Source organism: Mesocricetus auratus, unplaced genomic scaffold (genome assembly GCF_017639785.1).
Source record: "Mesocricetus auratus isolate SY011 unplaced genomic scaffold, BCM_Maur_2.0 Super-Scaffold_6730, whole genome shotgun sequence".
In the NCBI taxonomy this organism is placed as follows: domain Eukaryota; kingdom Metazoa; phylum Chordata; class Mammalia; order Rodentia; family Cricetidae; genus Mesocricetus; species Mesocricetus auratus.
The window spans coordinates 78,768,074-78,787,393 of record NW_024429184.1 but is presented as its reverse complement, the minus strand read 5'-3'; the positions used below and the strand labels follow the sequence as shown (position 1 = coordinate 78,787,393).

General features: G+C 41.7%; 1 protein-coding gene across 9 annotated transcripts in view; it reads left to right on the top strand.

The window, feature by feature from the left end:
- Window positions 1-19,320, top strand: part of Pias2 (protein inhibitor of activated STAT 2) — an 89,999-nt gene that overhangs the window by 11,654 nt on the left and 59,025 nt on the right. For 2 of the 9 annotated variants that reach the window (XM_040741568.1, XM_040741574.1), the window contains exons 1-2: window positions 6,992-7,177; window positions 17,764-17,866. The exons of 1 other annotated variant lie outside the window; for it this stretch is intronic. In XM_040741568.1, coding sequence (XP_040597502.1) covers window positions 17,822-17,866 — 45 coding nt within the window. In that variant the 5' untranslated portion in view covers window positions 6,992-7,177; window positions 17,764-17,821. Of the gene's footprint in view, window positions 1-6,991; window positions 7,178-7,366; window positions 7,652-7,839; window positions 7,991-17,763; window positions 17,867-19,320 lie in introns of those variants that run through there. 6 more of the 9 variants (XM_040741575.1, XM_040741569.1, XM_040741576.1 and 3 more) reach the window with 5 other exon arrangements.

The following is a 19,320-nucleotide window of genomic DNA, read 5'->3' as shown; positions in this document are numbered from 1 at the left end:
CATCATGAGAGGGATGGTGTGGAAGGGCCAGAGGAGTCTCCAGAGAACAGCCTTCAGAGTAATGGTGAGAAAGCATTTTTTGTTGTTGTTGGTTTTTTGAGACAGGGTTTCTCTGTAGCTTTGGAGGCTGTCCTGGAACGCACTTTCTGTAGACCAGGATGGCCTCAAGCTCAGAGATCTGTCTGCCTCTCCTTTCCAAGTGCTGAAACTAAAGGCGTATGCCACCAATGCCTGCTGAGGAAGCTTTTTTTAACTCTGAAAATTTTGTGTGTGTGTTTGAGTCTTCCTGTGTATATACTGTTGCTCTTTTGCTTAAGTTATTCGAGATGAAACACTGAACCATGAGACTCAACAAACCCACGAGGAGTTTATTGGGGGAGGGAACAAAAGGGGTGTCAAGTGTTGGCCAACTGAGAACAGAGAAGAAAAAAGGGGCAAAGGGGTGAGGGGCGCTTGCTTAAAAGGGGAAGCTTGCACATGCGTACTGAGTCCTCATGCAGCCCCAAAACATGTGACATAACCATGATGTGGCCATGAAACACAGGGCCCTTTGAGCTGTATAAGTATCTGCCTGAATGCTGGATTGCGTGTCCTGCCCATTGTCAGGGGGTGGGGTCAGCATAAAGCTGGGGGTCCAACAATCTCACCTCTTCGTATTATTAAAAAGGTGCGGAGTCAGGTGAGTCATGACACCAATGTTAGCATAAAGCTTGAGGGGGTCCTTGGGTGGGGGACCATGGCGGATTCCATGGCAGGTGAGGATGACCAAGGTAGGGGACAAACACACCAGACAAACAGAGTTTAGGTGAGAAGTTTTATTAGACAGGGGAGGGAGGAGGAAGGAAAGAGAAAAGAGGGAAAAGAGGTAGAGACACAGAGAGGGGAACAGCGGGAAAGAGAGTGGGAAGAGCAGGAAAAGAACAGAAAGAGAGGAGAGCTGAGAAAGGGAAGAGCAGCAAAGAGAGCGTAAGTGGGCAGAGGTCTTTCTTTCAAAGGGGTCCTTTGCACGTGCAGACTGTACTCATGGAAGCCTGGGCTGACCAGGGTACTGCCTGAGTGCATTCTGCCAGGTGACAGGGGCAGGCCCGCATAATACCTGAATCCTTACATACACTATTTGTGTGTAGGTGCCCATGGAGACCAGAAGAGGGTATTGGTTGGGCCGTGGATAGTAGATCAGGATTTATCCCTGGCATACAAATGGACTTTGGGCACCCATCCAACAATGAGAGATGCACTCTCACCCTGGTCTCCCAGGGGAGGGTCTAGGCCCTGCCCTGGATGAAATGACAGACTATGGACACCCCCATGGAGAGCGTCACCCTCCCTGAGGAAATGAGGGGATATTGGAGGCAAGGTGGGAGGGCGTGGGAGGAGGGGACTGAAAGGGAGAGGAACCTGGAATTGATATGTGAAGCAACCTTCTTTCTAATTTAAATTTAAATTTAAAAATTAAAAAAAAAAGAAGAGGGTATTGGATCTCCTGGAGCTGGAGCCATAGACTGTTGTGAGCTACCCAACCTAGGTTCTGGAAATCGAATTCAGGTCCTCTGCAGAAAGCAGTAGTGCTCTTAACCCTGGAACCATCCTTTCAGTCCCAAAAGTGTTTTTTCCCTATTAAATGCTCACCAAGGGTCAATGGTCTAGAAGCCCCCATCTTGTGGTATGCCTATTTTCCCAACCTCTAGACTGTACAGCCCTTTCCCTCCCTGCTGATCTGCCAGTTGAGATGGACTGTGATGCTGGGCTCCTGCCCATAGGATAAGACTTAGTCATCACTTGTACTAGGATGAAAACTAAGGGAACTTCCTGCTCCAGTATGCTTGCTAGTATAGTTTGGGTTGTGGTATACTTTTTAACCAAAAGAAATTGCCTGGCCAGGTTATTTTTGCTTTGTGTATATGTGTATTTCTGAGAATATTCTTTCGCAACACAATCTCCCCAGCAGTTCCCTGAGGGATCTTGGACAAATGCACTGAACAAAGTAAAGATCTGAATTTTAATAACTTTTTATGGGTGATAGGAAGTTTCACATCACATAGCAAAGAGCATGGATGAACCAGGCACCATAAATTGAGAGCTGTCAAGCCACAGAACAGATTGCTTCTTCATCTTCTGTTTTGTTTTTTTGATATAGGGTTTTACTGTCCAGTTAGCCTGGACTTCACTATATAAACAAGGATGGCCTTGAACTTATATTCATTTGCCTCTGCCTCCTGAGTGCTGGGTTAAAGGAGTATGTGACCACCCTAAGACATAGATCTAAGACAGAGATTTTTTTCTTTCCTTCTTGCTTTCTTTTTTTTTTCTTTTCTTTTTTTTTTTTTTTTTGAGACAGGGTTCCTCTGTATTGTTTTGGAGGCTGTCCTGGAACTTGCTCTGTAGACCAGGCTGGCCTTGAACTCACAAGAGATCCACCTGTCTCTACCTCCTGAGTGCTGGGATTAAAGGTGTGTGCCACCAACGCCCGGCTGAGATTGTTTTTAAACCCTGTTTAGCAAGAATGGCAGGGTGCTATGGCCTGATTTAGGATATGGTACCTGGGTTAAAAGTATATGTCCATGTTCTAACAGAAAGATGATAGTGTGGGATGGAATTCTTTTGGTGGAAACATCTTGTAATTGACTGGAAAGATGCGGCCTACCTTGGGAAGAGAGATTTTTACAAATTCCTGAGTCCATAATCTCTTCCAAGGGTATTTGGTTTGTGGTTTTCGTTTGTTTTGTTCTTTGAGACAGGGTTTCTCCATAGCCCAGGCTGTCCTGGAACTCAGAGATCCACCTGTCCTCTGCCTCTTAAGTGCTGAAACTAAAGGCGAGCACCATCACCACCACTCCACTCCTTTTGGACAAGTGAGATGTAAAAATCAGACTCAAAGTCGAACAACTCACAATAGTGTGTCCATTACATCTTTTACCACTGAAGTCTGTCTTTTAAGTGGATAGCACATGACTATTAAGTATAATTTCAGAAAGGCATCCAATAATCTGCTTCATGAAGATAAGTCCCCATTCTGGGATTTTTTTTTAGTAACAATTAACAAAAAACTCAAAATATTTACATGCTAGAAGGAAGGTATTGGCAAAGGCAATTCTAATTTTTTTTGTCATTTCTGATTATGAGGCCTGGTATTAAGGTTGGCTTCTCAACCTTAGCAAAATATTTCCTACCTAAGGGTTCTCTCATTTGTAATCATTGAATGCTCCCAACTTCCATGACCTGCCAATCATAAGGTACACTTGATCTAAAAGACCAAACCTAGAATTGCTCAAAGGCAACTAGAGCTGGAATCACATGCCTAGCATTACTCCAATCACTGACTAGACCTTTAAGACAACAATTCCTCCCCCAAACAAACAAAATAAACCCAAACAACAAAGCCAAGGGCATTGCTATGAAGAATAGGTGAGTGAAGGTTGGAGAGACCCTTACTGCCTCCCAGGTCACATGGTACTACAAACATGGGCCAGAACCACATCTTAAGGGCTTTTCTTCATAATTGTCAGAACTTGGAAGCTGTGACACTGTCAGGTGCAGCAAAATAGAAGTGAACTACTGAGGCATCTTAGTTGGTTACAGCTTGGTGGTTTGAATGACTCCCATAGGCTCACATATTTGAATGCTTATTCACCAGGAAGCAGAAATATTTGAAAGAACTAGAAGGATTAGGAGGTGTGGTCTTATTGGAGGAAGTGTGTCACTGGGGGTGGGCTTTGAGGTTTCAAGCCCATAATTTCTCTGTGCCTACAGATCAGGATGTAGCTCTCAGTTATTGCTCAGCATTGTCTGCATGCTGCCATGCTCCATGTGATGATGATCATGGACTGAACTTCTGAAAGTGTAAGCAAGTTCCCAGTCAAATATCTTCTAATAGTTGTCTTTGCCATAGTGTCTTGTCACAGCAAATGCCTATTGACAGGGACAGAAGTTGGTACCAGGAATGTGATGCCATGCTGTGATAGGCCTGACCATGCTGCTCATTGGTAGAATATGGGCTTTGGATTAGGAAGCAGTTGAATGCTTTAGGTGGGACTTAATAGGCCATCCTAGTAGGGGGATGGAAGATAGTGGTGCTGAGAATAAAATAGATTATGATTTATGGCCCAGTTCAAGAGGTTTCAGAGGGGAAGAATATTAGAAGTGGCTTCAAAAAACAAAACACAAAGAATGTGACTCCTTTTTGCTCTTGTCCTAAAAATCTGCCTGAGGCTAAATTGAAGTTTGGATTAATGGCTTTGGCAGAGGAGATTTCAAGATACCCTAGTATTGACTCCGTCCTATGGTTTCTAATTATTCTTATGTAGATCTATAATGATGAAAAGGTTAAAGATGGACAAACACAAATGTTGTCTGGGGAGAAAAGAAATACCAGGAAGCATAATGGAGCTAAGTTCAGTGCTCAAGGAGACAAAAAGTTTAAAGAAAACCATGGTGCTAAATGAAATAAAGGGAGTTGTGACCTCATCCAGCTAAGCTTCCAACTTGTGGAAAGGAATTAAAGAAAAGCTTAAGCGGTGAAGGAAACCATTACCAACAGAACGCCGGTGAAAATTTAATTGAAAATTAACCAGCAAACAGAACTTGGCAGCTTCTGTCATGTGGTTCTGACTTAGAGACAAGGAAACAAGAAGGGGGTTGTGGAAGTGGACTCTCCCTCTGAGACCAAGGAAAGCTGTTGAGACCAGTCATGTTGGGGTGTCCCTGCATGAAGGCCCAGAAAGGCCATTGTGTGAAGCTGTGAAGACGAAGCCTAGGTTGTCTTGATTCCTGAAGGTGTTGGAGATGCCAGTCATGGGATACCTGCTAAGGAGAGCTGCTAACAGGATATGGAGACAGTCCAAGAGAGAGAAGTAAGTTGTAGTCAACAAAGCTGAAAGGAGTTGGAGATCTAAAGATTGCTTTGGCATTAGACATGGAGATGCAGAATTTGGTGTTTGCTTTGGTCCAGTATTTCCTCACTATCTTCCCTTTTGGAATGCTAATGCATATTTTGTGACATGTTGGAAGTATGTGATCTGGGTTTTGATTTTGAGTTCACAGGTGATTGCAATTAAGAGATTGCATGAATCTCTGATGGGATTTCGAACTTTGAAACAATGTTGGGACTTCTTAAGTTAGACTAAATGAAATTTTCATTATGAAATGGATACAAGTCTATGGGGTCCAGTGAATAGAATGTGGTGGTTTGAATAACCTCCCCTTGGCTCATATATTTGAATGTTTAGTCACTAGGAGTGACACTATTTGAAAGGATTAGAAGGATTAGGAGGTGTGGCCTTGTCGGAGGAAATGTGTCAATGGGAGTGGGCTTTTAAGTTTCTAAAGCCCATTGTAAGCCTAGAGTCCCTCTCTGTGCCTATGGATCAGGACATAGCTCTTGGCTACTGCTTCAGCACTTGCCTGCATGGTGCCATGCTCCCTACCATGATGATAATGGACTAAACTTCTGAAAACTGTAAGCAAGTTCCCAGTTAAATGCTTTCTTTTATAAGAGTTGCCTTGGTCATGGTGTCACTTCATAGCAATAGAAATGCTGTGACTAAGAAACAGAACAGTGACCAAGATGTAGCTTTTTGTTTTTGGACCTGTACACATTCTATTTACTGAAGCTCAGTTAATTACACACAAATACCTTACTCAGTTTAGGCTTTCAATTAGCTCTTTCAGAAGAGGCATACTAGGGCTTAGTTTTTTGTTTTGTTTTCCTGTGCTGGAGATGGGAGGTCAGGGTATACCATTGTCTAGACAAGAGCTTACCACTGAGTTAAGACCTAACTTTAGGAAGGCATTTGAATTCAAATGGGCAAAGGAAGATCTTAGTGTGTAAGACTCAAGGACATACAGAGTAGGAATTCCTTGCCCATGGATCCAACACTTTAAAACTCATGTAAGTGCAAAGCTCTCAGAATGAAAGCAAATGTTAAGAATTCTTAGGTAGGAGCAATGTTAAATATGGAACTACATCATCACTCATTGTGATTTTTGCTTTTTTCAGTCTCACATTTACTCCAGGCTGGCCTCCACCTGGCTACGTAACAATTCCTAATCCTCTGGCTTAGCCTCCCAAGTGCAGACAGGTACCCAGCCTTTTCTCCCCCGCCCCCATTCTTTCATCATGTTTGGGAGCACCAGCAATCTTTCTTCCATCTCACGTCTCATTTGTCCCCCAGCTATCAGATTTTCTGAACCTTTCAACTTCCATCAGGGTTCTCTCGGGCACTGTGATTTCCCTTTTCTCCTAATTCTCACAATTCTTTCAACTCTGTTGTGCAGGCCATTGGCATGCACTTCAAGGTCAGTCAGAAATCAGTCAAGGTGAATACTTTAAGGACATACACGAAAAGCACTGATGCAGCTGGATGTGGTGGCACACAACTTTAATCCCAGCACTCAAGAAGTTTAGGCAGGTGGATCTCTCTTGAGTTAGAGACCAGCATGGTCTACAAGGGTTCCAACCTAGCTAGGGCTATAGGGTAAAACCCTGTCTCAAAAACAAACAAACAAACAAACAAACAAACACAAAAACTTGTTTGTGGGCACCATTAGCTTGGAACAACAGCTTGCCCATCACCCATAACCCATACTTGGATTATCCCACCAGAGGTACTCTGGGTATGGCATTTGAGGCTGCTTCCTGTGATCTCAGCCACCTTGGGAAGAGCACTGCGAGATCTTCCCGAATGCCTCGGTGAGTCCGTCACCTCTCTTCTCCCCGCCACTTCCTCAGCCAAGGCCTTCCTCCAAGTCCGGGAAGAACGCCGCAGTTCCGACCGCGCTCCTACGAGCCTCGGCAGCGGGCAGCGTCCCTGAGTAGGGAAAAGGGAACAGGGGGGTGGGGCCGGGAAACGCGGGCCAGGCAAGGCTCAGCGGGGACAGGCCACCACCGGAAGCGCGTGGGGGGCGCTCGGGCGGAAGGCCGCGAGCGCGTGGTGGGCTGGGGGCGCCGCGAGGGGCGGGGCCTGCGCGCGCCGGGGGCGGGGCGCCCGCGCAGGTCACGTGACGGGCCCGGTGGCGGCGGCGGTGCGGCGGCGGCGGCGGCCGCGGCGTCAAGAGCGGCGCCCCAGTGCAGGATGTTGCAGGAGGCGGCGGCGGTGTCGTTGGCGGCAGCGGGTGGAGGAGTGGCGACGGCTGAGGCGCCCGCGGGCGGGATAAAATGGCGGATTTCGAGGAGTTGAGGGTGAGCGTCGCGGGGGGGAGCGGAGGCCGCAGGGCGGGGGGGGAGGGGAGGCGGGCGCAGCGCGGCGGCGCCGGGGCGCGCGGCCGCTTGGCGGAGCCGCATCCTTGGGCGCTGCGAGGGGAGGGACGGAGCGGCCGAGGGCGGGCGGTTGGCCCGGGGTGGCGGGCCGCACACCTGGAGGGCCGGGGACATCCCGAGGGCCGGAGGGGCTGACCCGGAGGGGCACGGGCAGCGGCGTCCGCCTCGGCGGCCCCAGGGTCTCGTGGCTGCCGTTCCCCGGGTGAAGACTGCCTCCGGCAACGTGAAGTTGCGTTTAGGAATTTTCCTCTCCCCGCTGTGGTCCAGGCAGCTCTGTCACGAGATCAGGCCCCTTCCTCCCACCAATGCTTCCTCAGCGTGAGGAGAAGCGCGCCCTTTTGGGAACGCCACCCTCCGTAGTCCGCCTCATATCCAGATACTTGGTTTGTAACCATGGTAAGGGATCTTCAAAGTCCGTGTTGTCATGTAGTTTGTGCACCCCTTTTGCTCTTGAGGAAAAACTATTTCTTAGCGTGAGAGCAAGGTCATAACTTTATTGTAGTCGGGGATCTAAAAGAGCGGTGGTTACACTGAAAAAGATTCTTTTTCTCCATCAGATTCACAGAAGTCTTATCCCTAACCAAGCCAGGTGCGATAAATGACTCGGGTTGAACCCCGAATTACTGAGCCTGTGGGATGTTTACAGACAAACCCAGAGTTTTTGTTTTAAATTGTGTCTTAAAGTGGAGACGTATGAGTCTGCATTTGAAGTTAAATGACCTGCAGTGAGCTGAGGTAACTGGTAAACTGTTCTGCTTTGTAAGACCATTGTGTGGGAAAAGGATGTTGCCTGGTTGGACACCAACAAAAACATGAATGTGATTGCACAGTACCCTCCTGTTTCTGAAATGAATGATTTTCATAATAAAAAGTATATCATACATGTTGTATCCCGTATTAGTTTATACAGAGAACATGATTGTAAAGCGTATTTGAACCTTATCTGTCTTGTGTTTAGTGGTGCTCCTGACACAACCGTGCCTCACTACAGTAAACTGAACACTGGAGTTCTTTTCCCCTGTAGAGTAACAGATGTATATTTCCTCTTCCAGGAAAGGTGGCCTTTTTGTTTTCTTAAGTTTGGCTGGTGGAAACCTCTCTAGGGCTTCTTGTATTAGGCTTTTATTTCTTGTTGTTTTTATTGTTTTGTTTTGTTTTTCAAGACAGCATTGCTCTGTGTAGCTTTGGAACCTGTCCTGGAACTCTCTCTGTAGACCAGGCTGGCCTGGAACTCACAGAGGTCCTCCTGCTGGGATTAAAGGCCCGGCTGTATTAGACCTTTAGAAGTGTCGTTGGTTAAAGTGAAGAACTAAACTAACTTAAAGGCACCAGTGCTCAGATGGAAGTGGAACCAGGACCTTGGAAGCAGTATCCCTTTTTGCTTTTCTCCATTTTGTTTTCTGGATAAGCTTCACCTTCCCCATCACTTAGTTACCTGGTGTTTGCATCTTCTTGTGCTTGGTGCAAGGTAATGTCTTTGGCTCACCCGACTCAGTAGATGACCACCGGAGACTTGGCCTCTGAAGGTTTTCAGAGGAGAGGAAGGGAGGTTGTAGGCTGAGTAGTGTTGTGTGATATTTTGTTTGTGTTCTGACAAATAAAGCTTGCCTGGAGATCAGAGGGTGGAGCTAGCCACTAGTTAACCATAGAGGTCTGGAGGTCTGTACAAACAGGAGACAAAAACTGATAAGACCAGGCATAGGTGGGATCTCAGCCCTTTTTGTCTGAGAGGTAAGAAGTGCAGTTGGCTGTTTATTTGCATCTCCAATCTTTCCACATTTACCTCGATATCTGACTCCAGGTTCTTTTTTTTTTTTTTTTTTTTTTTTGGTTTTTTTTCGAGACAGGGTTTCTCTGTGGCTTTGGAGGCTGTCCTGGAACTCACTTTGTAGACCAGGCTGGCCTCGAACTCACAGAGATCCACCTGCCTCTGCCTCCCGAGTGCTGGGATTAAAGGCGTGCGCCACCAACGCCCGGCTCAGGTTCTTATTGATAAGACTATTTAGGAACCCGATTCAGAGTAGATGCTGGAAGCCACTATCTTTTGCCTTAGCTGCTTAGGGCAGACAAATGTTATCTTACTTCTCAGTGCAAAAAGTGATGATGATGGCACATACCCATTTTAATGTCTCTGTATATGCTGAACTCTGGTTCAAATATTTAATATGTACATTGTTATTCTTGTAATTCTGTGAGGAAAATGAAACAGATGAGTCAAAGATGAGTATAATACTGTGGCTTGTTTAAGAAGCTTTCATCTGCTGGGGAAATTATTTGGTATCCTAGATGCTCACTTATAACATCTTTGTTATAATTGAAGGGATAACCAGCTAGTTTTGTGAATTAACTAGATAGATGTAAATTAACTTGTTACAAGATTGTTTTAGTTACTGTTCTAGTTCTGTGAAGAACCACCATGACCACCAAGGCAGCTCTTAGAAAACATTTAATTAGGGCTTGCTTTCAGTTTTAGAGGGTTAGTTCACTATCATCATTGTGGGAAGCAGACAGGTATAGGCAAGAGCAGTAGCTAAAACAGTGGTTCTCAACTTTCCTAATGCTGGGACCTTTTTAGTACCATTCATGTTGTGGTGACATCCAATCATAAGATTATCTTCTACTTTATGACTAATTTTGCTACTGTTATGAATTATAATGTAAATATTTATGTTTTTTGATGGTCTTAGGCCATTCCTGTGAAAGGGGCATTCGTCCCCCAGCTTGAGAACTGCTGAGCTAAGAACTATATATCTTGATATGCAGTCAGCAGGAAGTAAGAGAGACCTCAAGCCCACCTCCAGCTACATACTTGCTCCAACAAAGCTTTGCCTCCTAATCCTAATCACTCTCAATCAAAGTCACCATAAAGGACTGGGTGGTGTTGGTGCACACCTTTTATACCAGCACTTGAGAGCAGAGGCAGGCTGATCTCTGTGAGTTTGAGGCTGGCCTGGTCTACAAAGCCAGTTCCAGGATAGACTCCAAAGCTACACAGAGAAACCCTGTCTTGAAAAACAAACAAACAACCCCCCAAACCTAAAACACTCCCAAAAACACCACAAAGAAGTGTGGTATGTCTGTCATTGCCACTTTGCTTTTTCTCCTTAAAGTATTCTCAAGGAGCTAAGTACTGGGTGCAGTCATAAGGGCAGAAAAGTTAGGCTTCTGATGTAGACAGTATCTGTCCAGTCTGGTCCCGCAGCCATTCAGCCCCAAATAAACATACAGATGCTTATATTAATTATAACCTGTTTGGCCAATGGCTTAGGCTTCTTACTGGCTAGATCTCTCTTAATTATTAACCTATTTTTCTTAAACTGTGTATCTCCATGTGGTTTTGTGCTCCAGCATGTAACTCTTTGAGCAGCTACATGACGTCTCTCTGGTGGCTTCTGTCAGCTTCTCTCGGCCTTTCTCTCCCCAGAATTCTCATCTATACCTGCCTGGATACTGGCCAATCAGTGTTTTATTCATCAACCCATAAGTGAAACATATATATACAAGGACATCCCACATAATCACTTTTCTGTCTAAACAAAAAGGTTTTAACTTTAACATTAAAATATGTATAACAAAACAGTTATCAAGAACTATAGTTAACAGTATTTAGTCCATTAACATTTAGCAATATTTAAAGAAAATATTCTATTTTTGTGAGTCTAAAATTTTATATGTAACCTATCTTTTATCATAACCAAGGGAAACCATAACCATAACTATCTGTCTTCAACTCCATCAAAGACCTCAGAAGGATTATATATAAACTCTAGAATTGATAGAAATCTCTTGCTGCCTGGACAGTCACCCAAAGATCTTCTGTAATGTTGGGGCATTCATCTTCAGCCTATAATCCTAGAGTGTCTGGCAGACTTCTCATTGAAGCAGGAAATTTGAACCTATCCTGTCTTTATTGGCAGGTTGTCATTTTTCTGTGTCCTGTAGAATGTCTGACAGACTCTTCCATGAAGCAGGAACCCTGAAGGACTGTCCCATCTTGTTTTTGGCAAGTTCTGCAGTTTCCTGTGGGTCCTGCATATCCAATTTATGCAACATATAGTCAATCAGTCCAGACAAGAGCCCAAATGGCTAGTCTGGATGAAAGCAAACTCCATAACGAGTTTCTTTGATGCCCATCTTTCTCTCTGATGTAATTGGTATTGCCTGGAGCAGTTGTGTCTCTTTGTCATGAAAACCCTAAGCCATTTAAAATACTATTCTGTAGGTCTTTGAAAGGTTTGAAGAATATCTATCAATCTCCTATATATCTGTATATCTAGAAAACTAACATGACTAAGTTTTGAGTATTATACGTGACTATAATCTGTATTTAAGTATACATTACATTTTTACAATGAGCTGTATAAACACAATGCCTACGAGTAGAAATATACACAACAAACTTGGTATCAACAAACTTTGGTATCAATAAACCAAAATCCATATCAATGCAAAGTATTCATTTCTATATCGTATTCCCTTTTTTTCTTTAGAAAGAGATTGTGATTGTTAACCATTTATAACCACCTCTGTAAATGAAAACATTTATAAACAGTATTTGGGAATTTGGGCGTAGTTCCCTCCATATTGCTTCCTGCTGTTTGGGGGTGCTGTCAATCCTAAGGTTATCCTGTGAAAATCCAAAATTGTGGCCAACTCCTGGCTGTAGTAGTCTGAGGTGGCATTGTCTCAGCTATTTTGGATGTTGGATCACCTGGATCACTGCTTCAGGGGTTTTGTTGCCTAAGTTTTGCCACAAAGAAACTAAAGTCCTTGTGGAATTTCTTCTATGCCCATCATCTTCTCTGAAGTAGTTAGTGCTGCCAGGAGCAAATGTCTCAGTATTAAAAAAAAAAAAACAAAAAACAACCAAACCAATGTTAATACATCTTAAATGCCATATTCTCTAGACCACTGAAGTATTTGAAGATAATCTGGTCTTTCTAAAATATATCTTTTGACTTTGAAAACATACCTAATAAGACTACAAGTTCAGTTGTAATAGGTGTCTAATTACTAACTTGAATTTCCTTATTATCCTAAATAGTTGGTAATGATAACTTTCAAGGGCTAAACTTTTGCATTGGATTGTTAAATGAGTTGCATAGATACAATACCTTGAACAAGATTAGAAATGTATGTACAATATGTTCTAACAAAAATAATCTCAACTTTGACCAATATACAAGAAAATCCAAGTCAATGTAAAATATGGATGCTGTTTTGGTTTGAAAGTAGATTCAATAATCTGCTGTTTTATCCTGTTTCTATATCCCCCCTTATTTCTTTTCAGAGTAGATTCAATAATCTACCTTATATCCTATCTATATCCCCTTTTTCCTTTTTAAAACAAGAACTCTGAATCTAATCTTTGTTTCCCTTTCTAACTGACTATAACTAGAACAATTGTAACCAACCCCCCTAAAGAATGACAAGTATCCATAACTCATTGAACTACCCATCCTACCTCTTGGGATGTGGTTGCCATTGTGTTCTTAAATTTACTTCTTGTTGTCTCTGGGTCATGTCATCTTTAGAGGATCCTGAAAAGAATATTTTGGGTTAATTTTCAAGCCCTGGGAGAGGTAGCTGTATCATTTGTTGGCCCAACTCTGTGTAATGGGTAAGTACAGGGCTTGTCTCAAGTCATGGCTAGAGTAGTCTGTAAGGCTGGATCATGTCAACTACCTCAAAATTGTCCTGAGCACTTTGTGGTCCAAAGCTGATCTTTAAGTGGTGTGTTTTAGTTTAGTGGTATTATCATAAGTCCTGACGGAATTGTCATTATGGGTCCCCATTATCCTTTTGTAGAATTCAAAGTTCACTGTTACGTGTGGTCATGGTTCACTGTAGAAAACTTAAACATTTAAATGCCCTATGTAGTACATTTCAAAGAGGTTAAAGGATCAGTCTTTGTTATGTACATTCAGTGTAAAAAAACGTAATTCCTAGTTACCTAATAGAGACTCGAACGCAAAATCGTGTTCAAGAAACTATATGATGAAGCCTTTTTCTAGAATTAATTAGTACTTTATGTGACCATTAGTATCATAATAAAAGTTAAAAATACATATATATTAATCTTATAAATTTTGAGACAATGATTATACCTTAAGGAAAGCTTCAAAGATTCAAAATAGGACCAAAGGATTATGAGATTAGTGGCAGTAAAATAGTCCTATAATTTTTGTTTTACTTCTGCTTCATATCAGGTGGCTCTTCTGACAGGAGACAGATTCTGGATTTTACTTTGTTAAACATTCTTGGGTTTAGAAGAGGAGAGAGCCACATGTCAACTCCAAAGCCAGCTTCAAATTTTATTTGAACTGGGACTATAAATAGAGCATTTGCATTATATGTTAGTGAAGAAAAGCAGAAACATTTGGGAAAATTTATGAAATTCTATCCTGTTGGGAATATGTTATTTTTTTTTCTGGGTGATTTGCCCTTTTTCTTCATTCCTTATTAGTTCATTGATCTTTAGATTCCTTAGCAGGATGGCTTCATTTTGAAAAGACAAAAGACAAAAACAAACCCAAACCTAATTTTGGGTGACATTCCCTTATGGCAAGTTATATCTGATTAAATGACAAGCATTTGTTAGTTTTAAAGTAACTTTAGATTGAACGGTCATGCTGTTTGATTAACTATCACCTCTCCTAATCAGGAGGTCTCTCCCGTGGAAACAAGGAAAACCTCTTTCCCTATGTAACTCGTATCATGGTTTCCATTCTGAGGTTAATATATCTTAAAATATATAGGCTGATTCAATTCAGGTTTTTCTTTTATCCAATGTCTCTCCACAGCCATTGTTCTTGTTCATTAGCATTTTAAAAAATCTAATGTTGCCAGGCAGTGCTGGCATTTGCCTTTAATCCCAGCACTCTTGGGGGCAGAGAGGCAGCCGATCTTTGTGAGTTTGAGGACATCCTGGTCTACAGAATGAGTTCCAGAACAGCCATCTCTACACAGAGAAACACTGTCTGAAAAAAACAAAACAAACAAACAAACAAAAAAGTCAATAAAGCACTTTATAATCTATCTCTTGGAGTCTGTTTCTGTTTTTTGTTTATTAAACTTACCTGTTTTTGGATTTTTGAGACATGGTTTCTCTGTATCTTTGGAATCTGTCCTCTAACTCTGTAGACCATGCTGGCCTTGAACTCAGATTCACCTGTCTCTGCCTCTGGAGTGCTGGGATTAAAGGTGTGTATCACAATTGCTCAGGAAAATATGTCTTTTAAAGTATGATTAGATCTTTCTGTAACTACTTGTCCTGTAGGATTGTGTGATATACCAGTAATATGTGAAAAAATTTTTCATTTTACTAGAGACATATGCTGGAGCATTGTCACGCTTAATTTGTACAGGTATTCCCATAATGGTTATGACTTCTAATAATTGTGTAATTATGGAATCAGCCTTTTCAAAACTTAAAGCAGTTGCCCATTAAATCATGAATATGTTTTTATGGTATGATGCACATAATTTTAGTTTTCCAAACTCTGAAAAATGAAACACTCTATTTGCTAAATTTTGTTTCTTTTTGAGTTATGTCCTATAGGTCATAGAGTTTGATTATACAAAGAACAAGTAGGACATTTCCTTATTTCTTTGTCTTCTTGACAAGTGATAGAAAAGTCTTTCTTCAGACATTTGTGTTTGAAGAAAACATAAAACCATTGTGTTTCTTATGAAATTCTGAGGCTTCTAGCACATTTCCTAACAGTAGTTGATCAATTTCATCAGTACCTTGTGCTAGAGGGCCTGGTAGACCTGTATAGGTCTGATATATGTCTGATTACTGTTGTAGATGAATAAATAACAGTTAATTTCTGAATCCGAGATAAGGTCAGCTGTTTCAATATGTAAAATAACTTTATACATATTGAGAGTCAGTAACTATAGTATGAGGTTCTGAAAAATCTAATAGTACCATGAGAATAGCATATAATTGTGATTTCTGAACAGGATCATAAGGGTTTTGTGTCACTTTACTTAATTTTACTGATTTACAACCTTCCTTTCCTGATTTATTTGCATCAGTGTGGAATGTAGGAGCTCCAGAAATAATTGTTACCATTGTTACACGAGGGAGGATCCAGTTAATTCTTTTTATAAACTGAGGTCTCTTGCTTTTGGGATATTTGTTGCTAATATCTCCTAGAAATTACTGCAAGCTCTTTGCCAATGTTTATTTTTTTGCCCATAATGAGGCGATTTCAGCATTGGTAGAAGGTACCATAATTTCTGCTGTGTCTATTCCTGTCTATTCCTGCTAATTTGATGAGGTCTTAGTTTTCCTTTCAGAATCAATTCTGAAACTTTCTGTATATAGATATTTAAGTTTTTTTTACTCTGTATGGTAAAAATATCCATTCTAAGATACCATCTTTCTGCAAATGATTCCTGTAGGAGGGCTAGGCACTGGTGGCACACATCTTTAATCCCAGCACTTGGGAGGAAGAGGCTGGTGGATCTCTGTGTGTTAGAGGCCAGCCTGGTCTACAAGAGTTAGTTCCAGGACAGTCTCCAAAGCCACAGAGAAACTCTGTCTCGAAAAACCAAAAAAAAAAAAAAAAAAAAAAGGAAAGAAAGAAAAGAAAAAATATACTGTAGGAGAATGAGTAGAAGGTTAAATAAACAGAATATAATCAAGCTCTGGATCTAAGTGATCCACAAGTGCAGCATGTAGTTTCTTTTCTACCAGAGCCAACTGGTTGTTTTCTTGGTCTATTTAAGTCCTTATTCCCTTTAAGGTTTGAAGTAAATTACTTAGGCTTTGAGTAGTTAATCCAGTTGTATGCCATAGCCAGTTAATATCTCCCAGCAAATTTGAAAATCATTAAGAGTTTGTAATTGATTGCCTCTTATTTGTATTTTCTTTGATTAAAATTTCTGTAAACCTTTCACATGTTTGTGGGATTTTTTTTTTTCCAGGAGCAATTTGTAATACCCTACAGGGCAAAATTCTTTTCATCAAACATCTTTCTAAAATATCTGTGTCTGCATCAGCCAATAAGATATCTCTCATAAAATGATAAATTGTCGATTGGAGAAACTGTTTATGAATTAGTTCTAATGACTGTTGTACAAAATATTGAAATAAGATGGTGCTGCTTCACTCCTTGTGGAATAACCTTCCAGTGGTATCATTTAACAGGCTGGGAATTATTATAAGTAGGCACTGTGAAGGCAATTTTTTTTTATGATGTTCTTGGAAAGGTATAGTAAAAAACAAAACAATCTTTTAGATCAGTCAGTAAAGTTAGACAATAAAGAAGGCAAGGGAATTCCAGATTGTAAAGAGCCCATTGACTCAATCACCTTATCTCTGGCTCTTAAATTTGTTAACATTCTCCGTTTTCCAAATTTCTTTATAACAACAAATACAGGAGAGACTCAAGGGCTGGTTGATTCTTCAATATGTTGAGCATTTGGCTGCTCCTGTGCCCACTCTTCTTATGCTTGTAATTTCTCTGATGTCAAAGGTTTGGGTAGAACCATTTTAAAAGTAGGGCTGTTGGTACCTTTGAAAGATCAGCAGTTGTTATACCCTGCTTATGTACATTCTGAACAGTCAGTGACTGTTACTGATAATTCCTTTTAATATATTTCTCGGAAGCAAATGTTTATGGTTTGTTTCAGACCTTGGATGAATGTTAATCTCTGTGTTTTATTGCTGTAACAGATCACATCCCCCCAAAATCATTAGTTTGTTAACCATATGTGGTTTTTACTTTCCTTACTGTCCTGGTCCTATACACTCAGCCCATCTTGCACTTTTTTTTTTAATGTGAGATTAAAGCACCACTCCCTAGTAATTGAACATTGACCTCCTGAAGAAGCCAAACTGGATGTTAATATTTTGGTGAAATGATTGTTACATCTGTATTTGTATCTACCAAACCCTCAATTTCAATGTCATTTAATTGTATTTTAGCTTTGGTCTTTGATCATTAATAGAAGTTTGTCCAATACTTCATGGATGGTCTCTCATGAAATTTTTCTTATCTACTCAAGCTTTTCTTTTATCCAGAGCAGTATGGGGTTTTTGTTTTTTGTTTTTTTTTTGGTTTTTCGAGACAGGGTTTCTCTGTATTGTTTTGGAGGCTGTTCTAGAACTCACTCTGTAGACCAGGTTGGCCTCGAACTCACAGAGATCCACCTGCCTCTGCCTCCCGAGTGCTGAGATTAAAGGCGTGTGCGACCAACGCCCGGCTGCAGTATGGTTTGTAATAACAGTCATTAAGTCCAGTATGAGCAAAAGGGTCTTAGGAGCAGATACAGAGTCAGAGACGTCCCCACTCCCACTATTAGGGTTCCCACAAAATTATCAAGCTAACAACTATAACATATATGCAGAATATCTATCTAGCACAGACTTGTGGTTGCCAGTTCAGTTTTTGTGGGCCATTATGAGCCCTACTTAGTTGAAGTCTGTGGGCCATGTTCTCTTGGTATCCTTGACCCCTCCTGCTCCTACATTTCTTCCTCTCCGTCTTCCACAGGGTTCTCTGAGCTCCAAGGGGAGGGACCTGATGGAGATCTTCAATTTGGGCTCTCCTAATGCTTGGCTGTGGTCTCTTCATCTGCTTCCATCAGCTGCCAGAGGTAGTCTTTTTAATGATGATTGGGCTAGACACGAATATATGAGTGCTTAAAGATATCGTTAGAAATCATTCTATTAATTCCCCCGCCCCTATCATAGGTTCCTGGGCTATACAGCTCCCCTTCTTGGTCATCCTGTCAGTGTTTGGTGTGGGTTCCCTCTTGTGGTGTGGGCAGTTAGACTAGTTATTGGTTGGTCACTCCCCAAAGTTCTGTGTATCCATTTTCCTAGTATCTTGTAGATAGATATGAGTTAAAAGATTTTGTGTCTGGCTTGGCGTTTCATTTCTACCTGTGGAAGCCTTGCCTGGTTACAGAGGATGGCCAATAGAGGCTCTGAATCCTCCATTACTCAAGTCCATGCTAGGGTCACCCTTGTAGAATACTGAGAGTTTTGTTCTAGGTTTCCACATCAGTCCACCACAACAACTGCCAGATACCTTCCAATTCAGTTGTGTCTCATTACCTCCCACCCCATCCCATCCCTCTTGTTCCCAGTCTACCCACAAAATCTATTGTTTTTTCCTTTTCCAGGGAGATTCCTGCATCTCTCTTAGAGCCCTCTTTGTTATTTAGCCTTTCTGGGTCTGTGTATTGTAGCATGATTATCATTGGCTTAATAGCTAATATCCTCTTATAAGTGAGTACTTATCATGTTTGTCTTTTTGGGTTTGGGTTATCCACTCAGGATAATTTTTCTAATTCCATTCATTTGCCTACACATTTCATGATGTCATGTTTGTTTTTAAACAGCTGACCATTGTGTAAATCATTCTTCTCTTGAGGGACATCTAGGTTGTTCCCAGTTTCTGGTTGTTATGAATAAAGCTGCTGCCCATCTTAGTTCCAGTACTTGGGAGGCAGAGGCAGGCTGATTTCTGTGAGTTCAAGGCCAATTGGGTCTACAGAGTGAGTTGCAGGACAGCCTCTGAAGCTACACAGAGAAACCCCTTTGTGCACTAGGGTTTCACTGCCAGAGATGCCACAGACTGCCCAGGCCTCCTAACACCCATGTCATGGGGCCTGGTTCGATGGTATGCTGGTTCCCCAGCTGTTAGACTCCTTTTCCTCATGGGTTATAGGTCTATTTGAATTGTTTATCTGATTTTGGTTTAACTTTGGTAAGTCCTATTTATCAAGAAAATTATCATTTCTTTGAGAATTTTCCAATTTTGTGGAGTGTAGGTTGTGAAGGTTGTGGTTTTTCCTCCCTCCCCCCTTCCTTCCTTTCTTCCTTCTTTTTTTTTTTTTTTTTTTTTTTTTTTTTGAGACAGGTTTTCTTTGTGTAGCCCTGGCTGTTGTCCTGGAACTCTCTCTGTAGACCAGGCTGACCTAGTATTCATAGACCTGCCTGCCTCTGCCTTCTGAATGCTGGGATTAAAGGCATAGGCTACCACTGCCTGTTGCAGTACGGGATTTTGAAGTAATATCTAATGATTCTTTAGATTTCCTAAGTA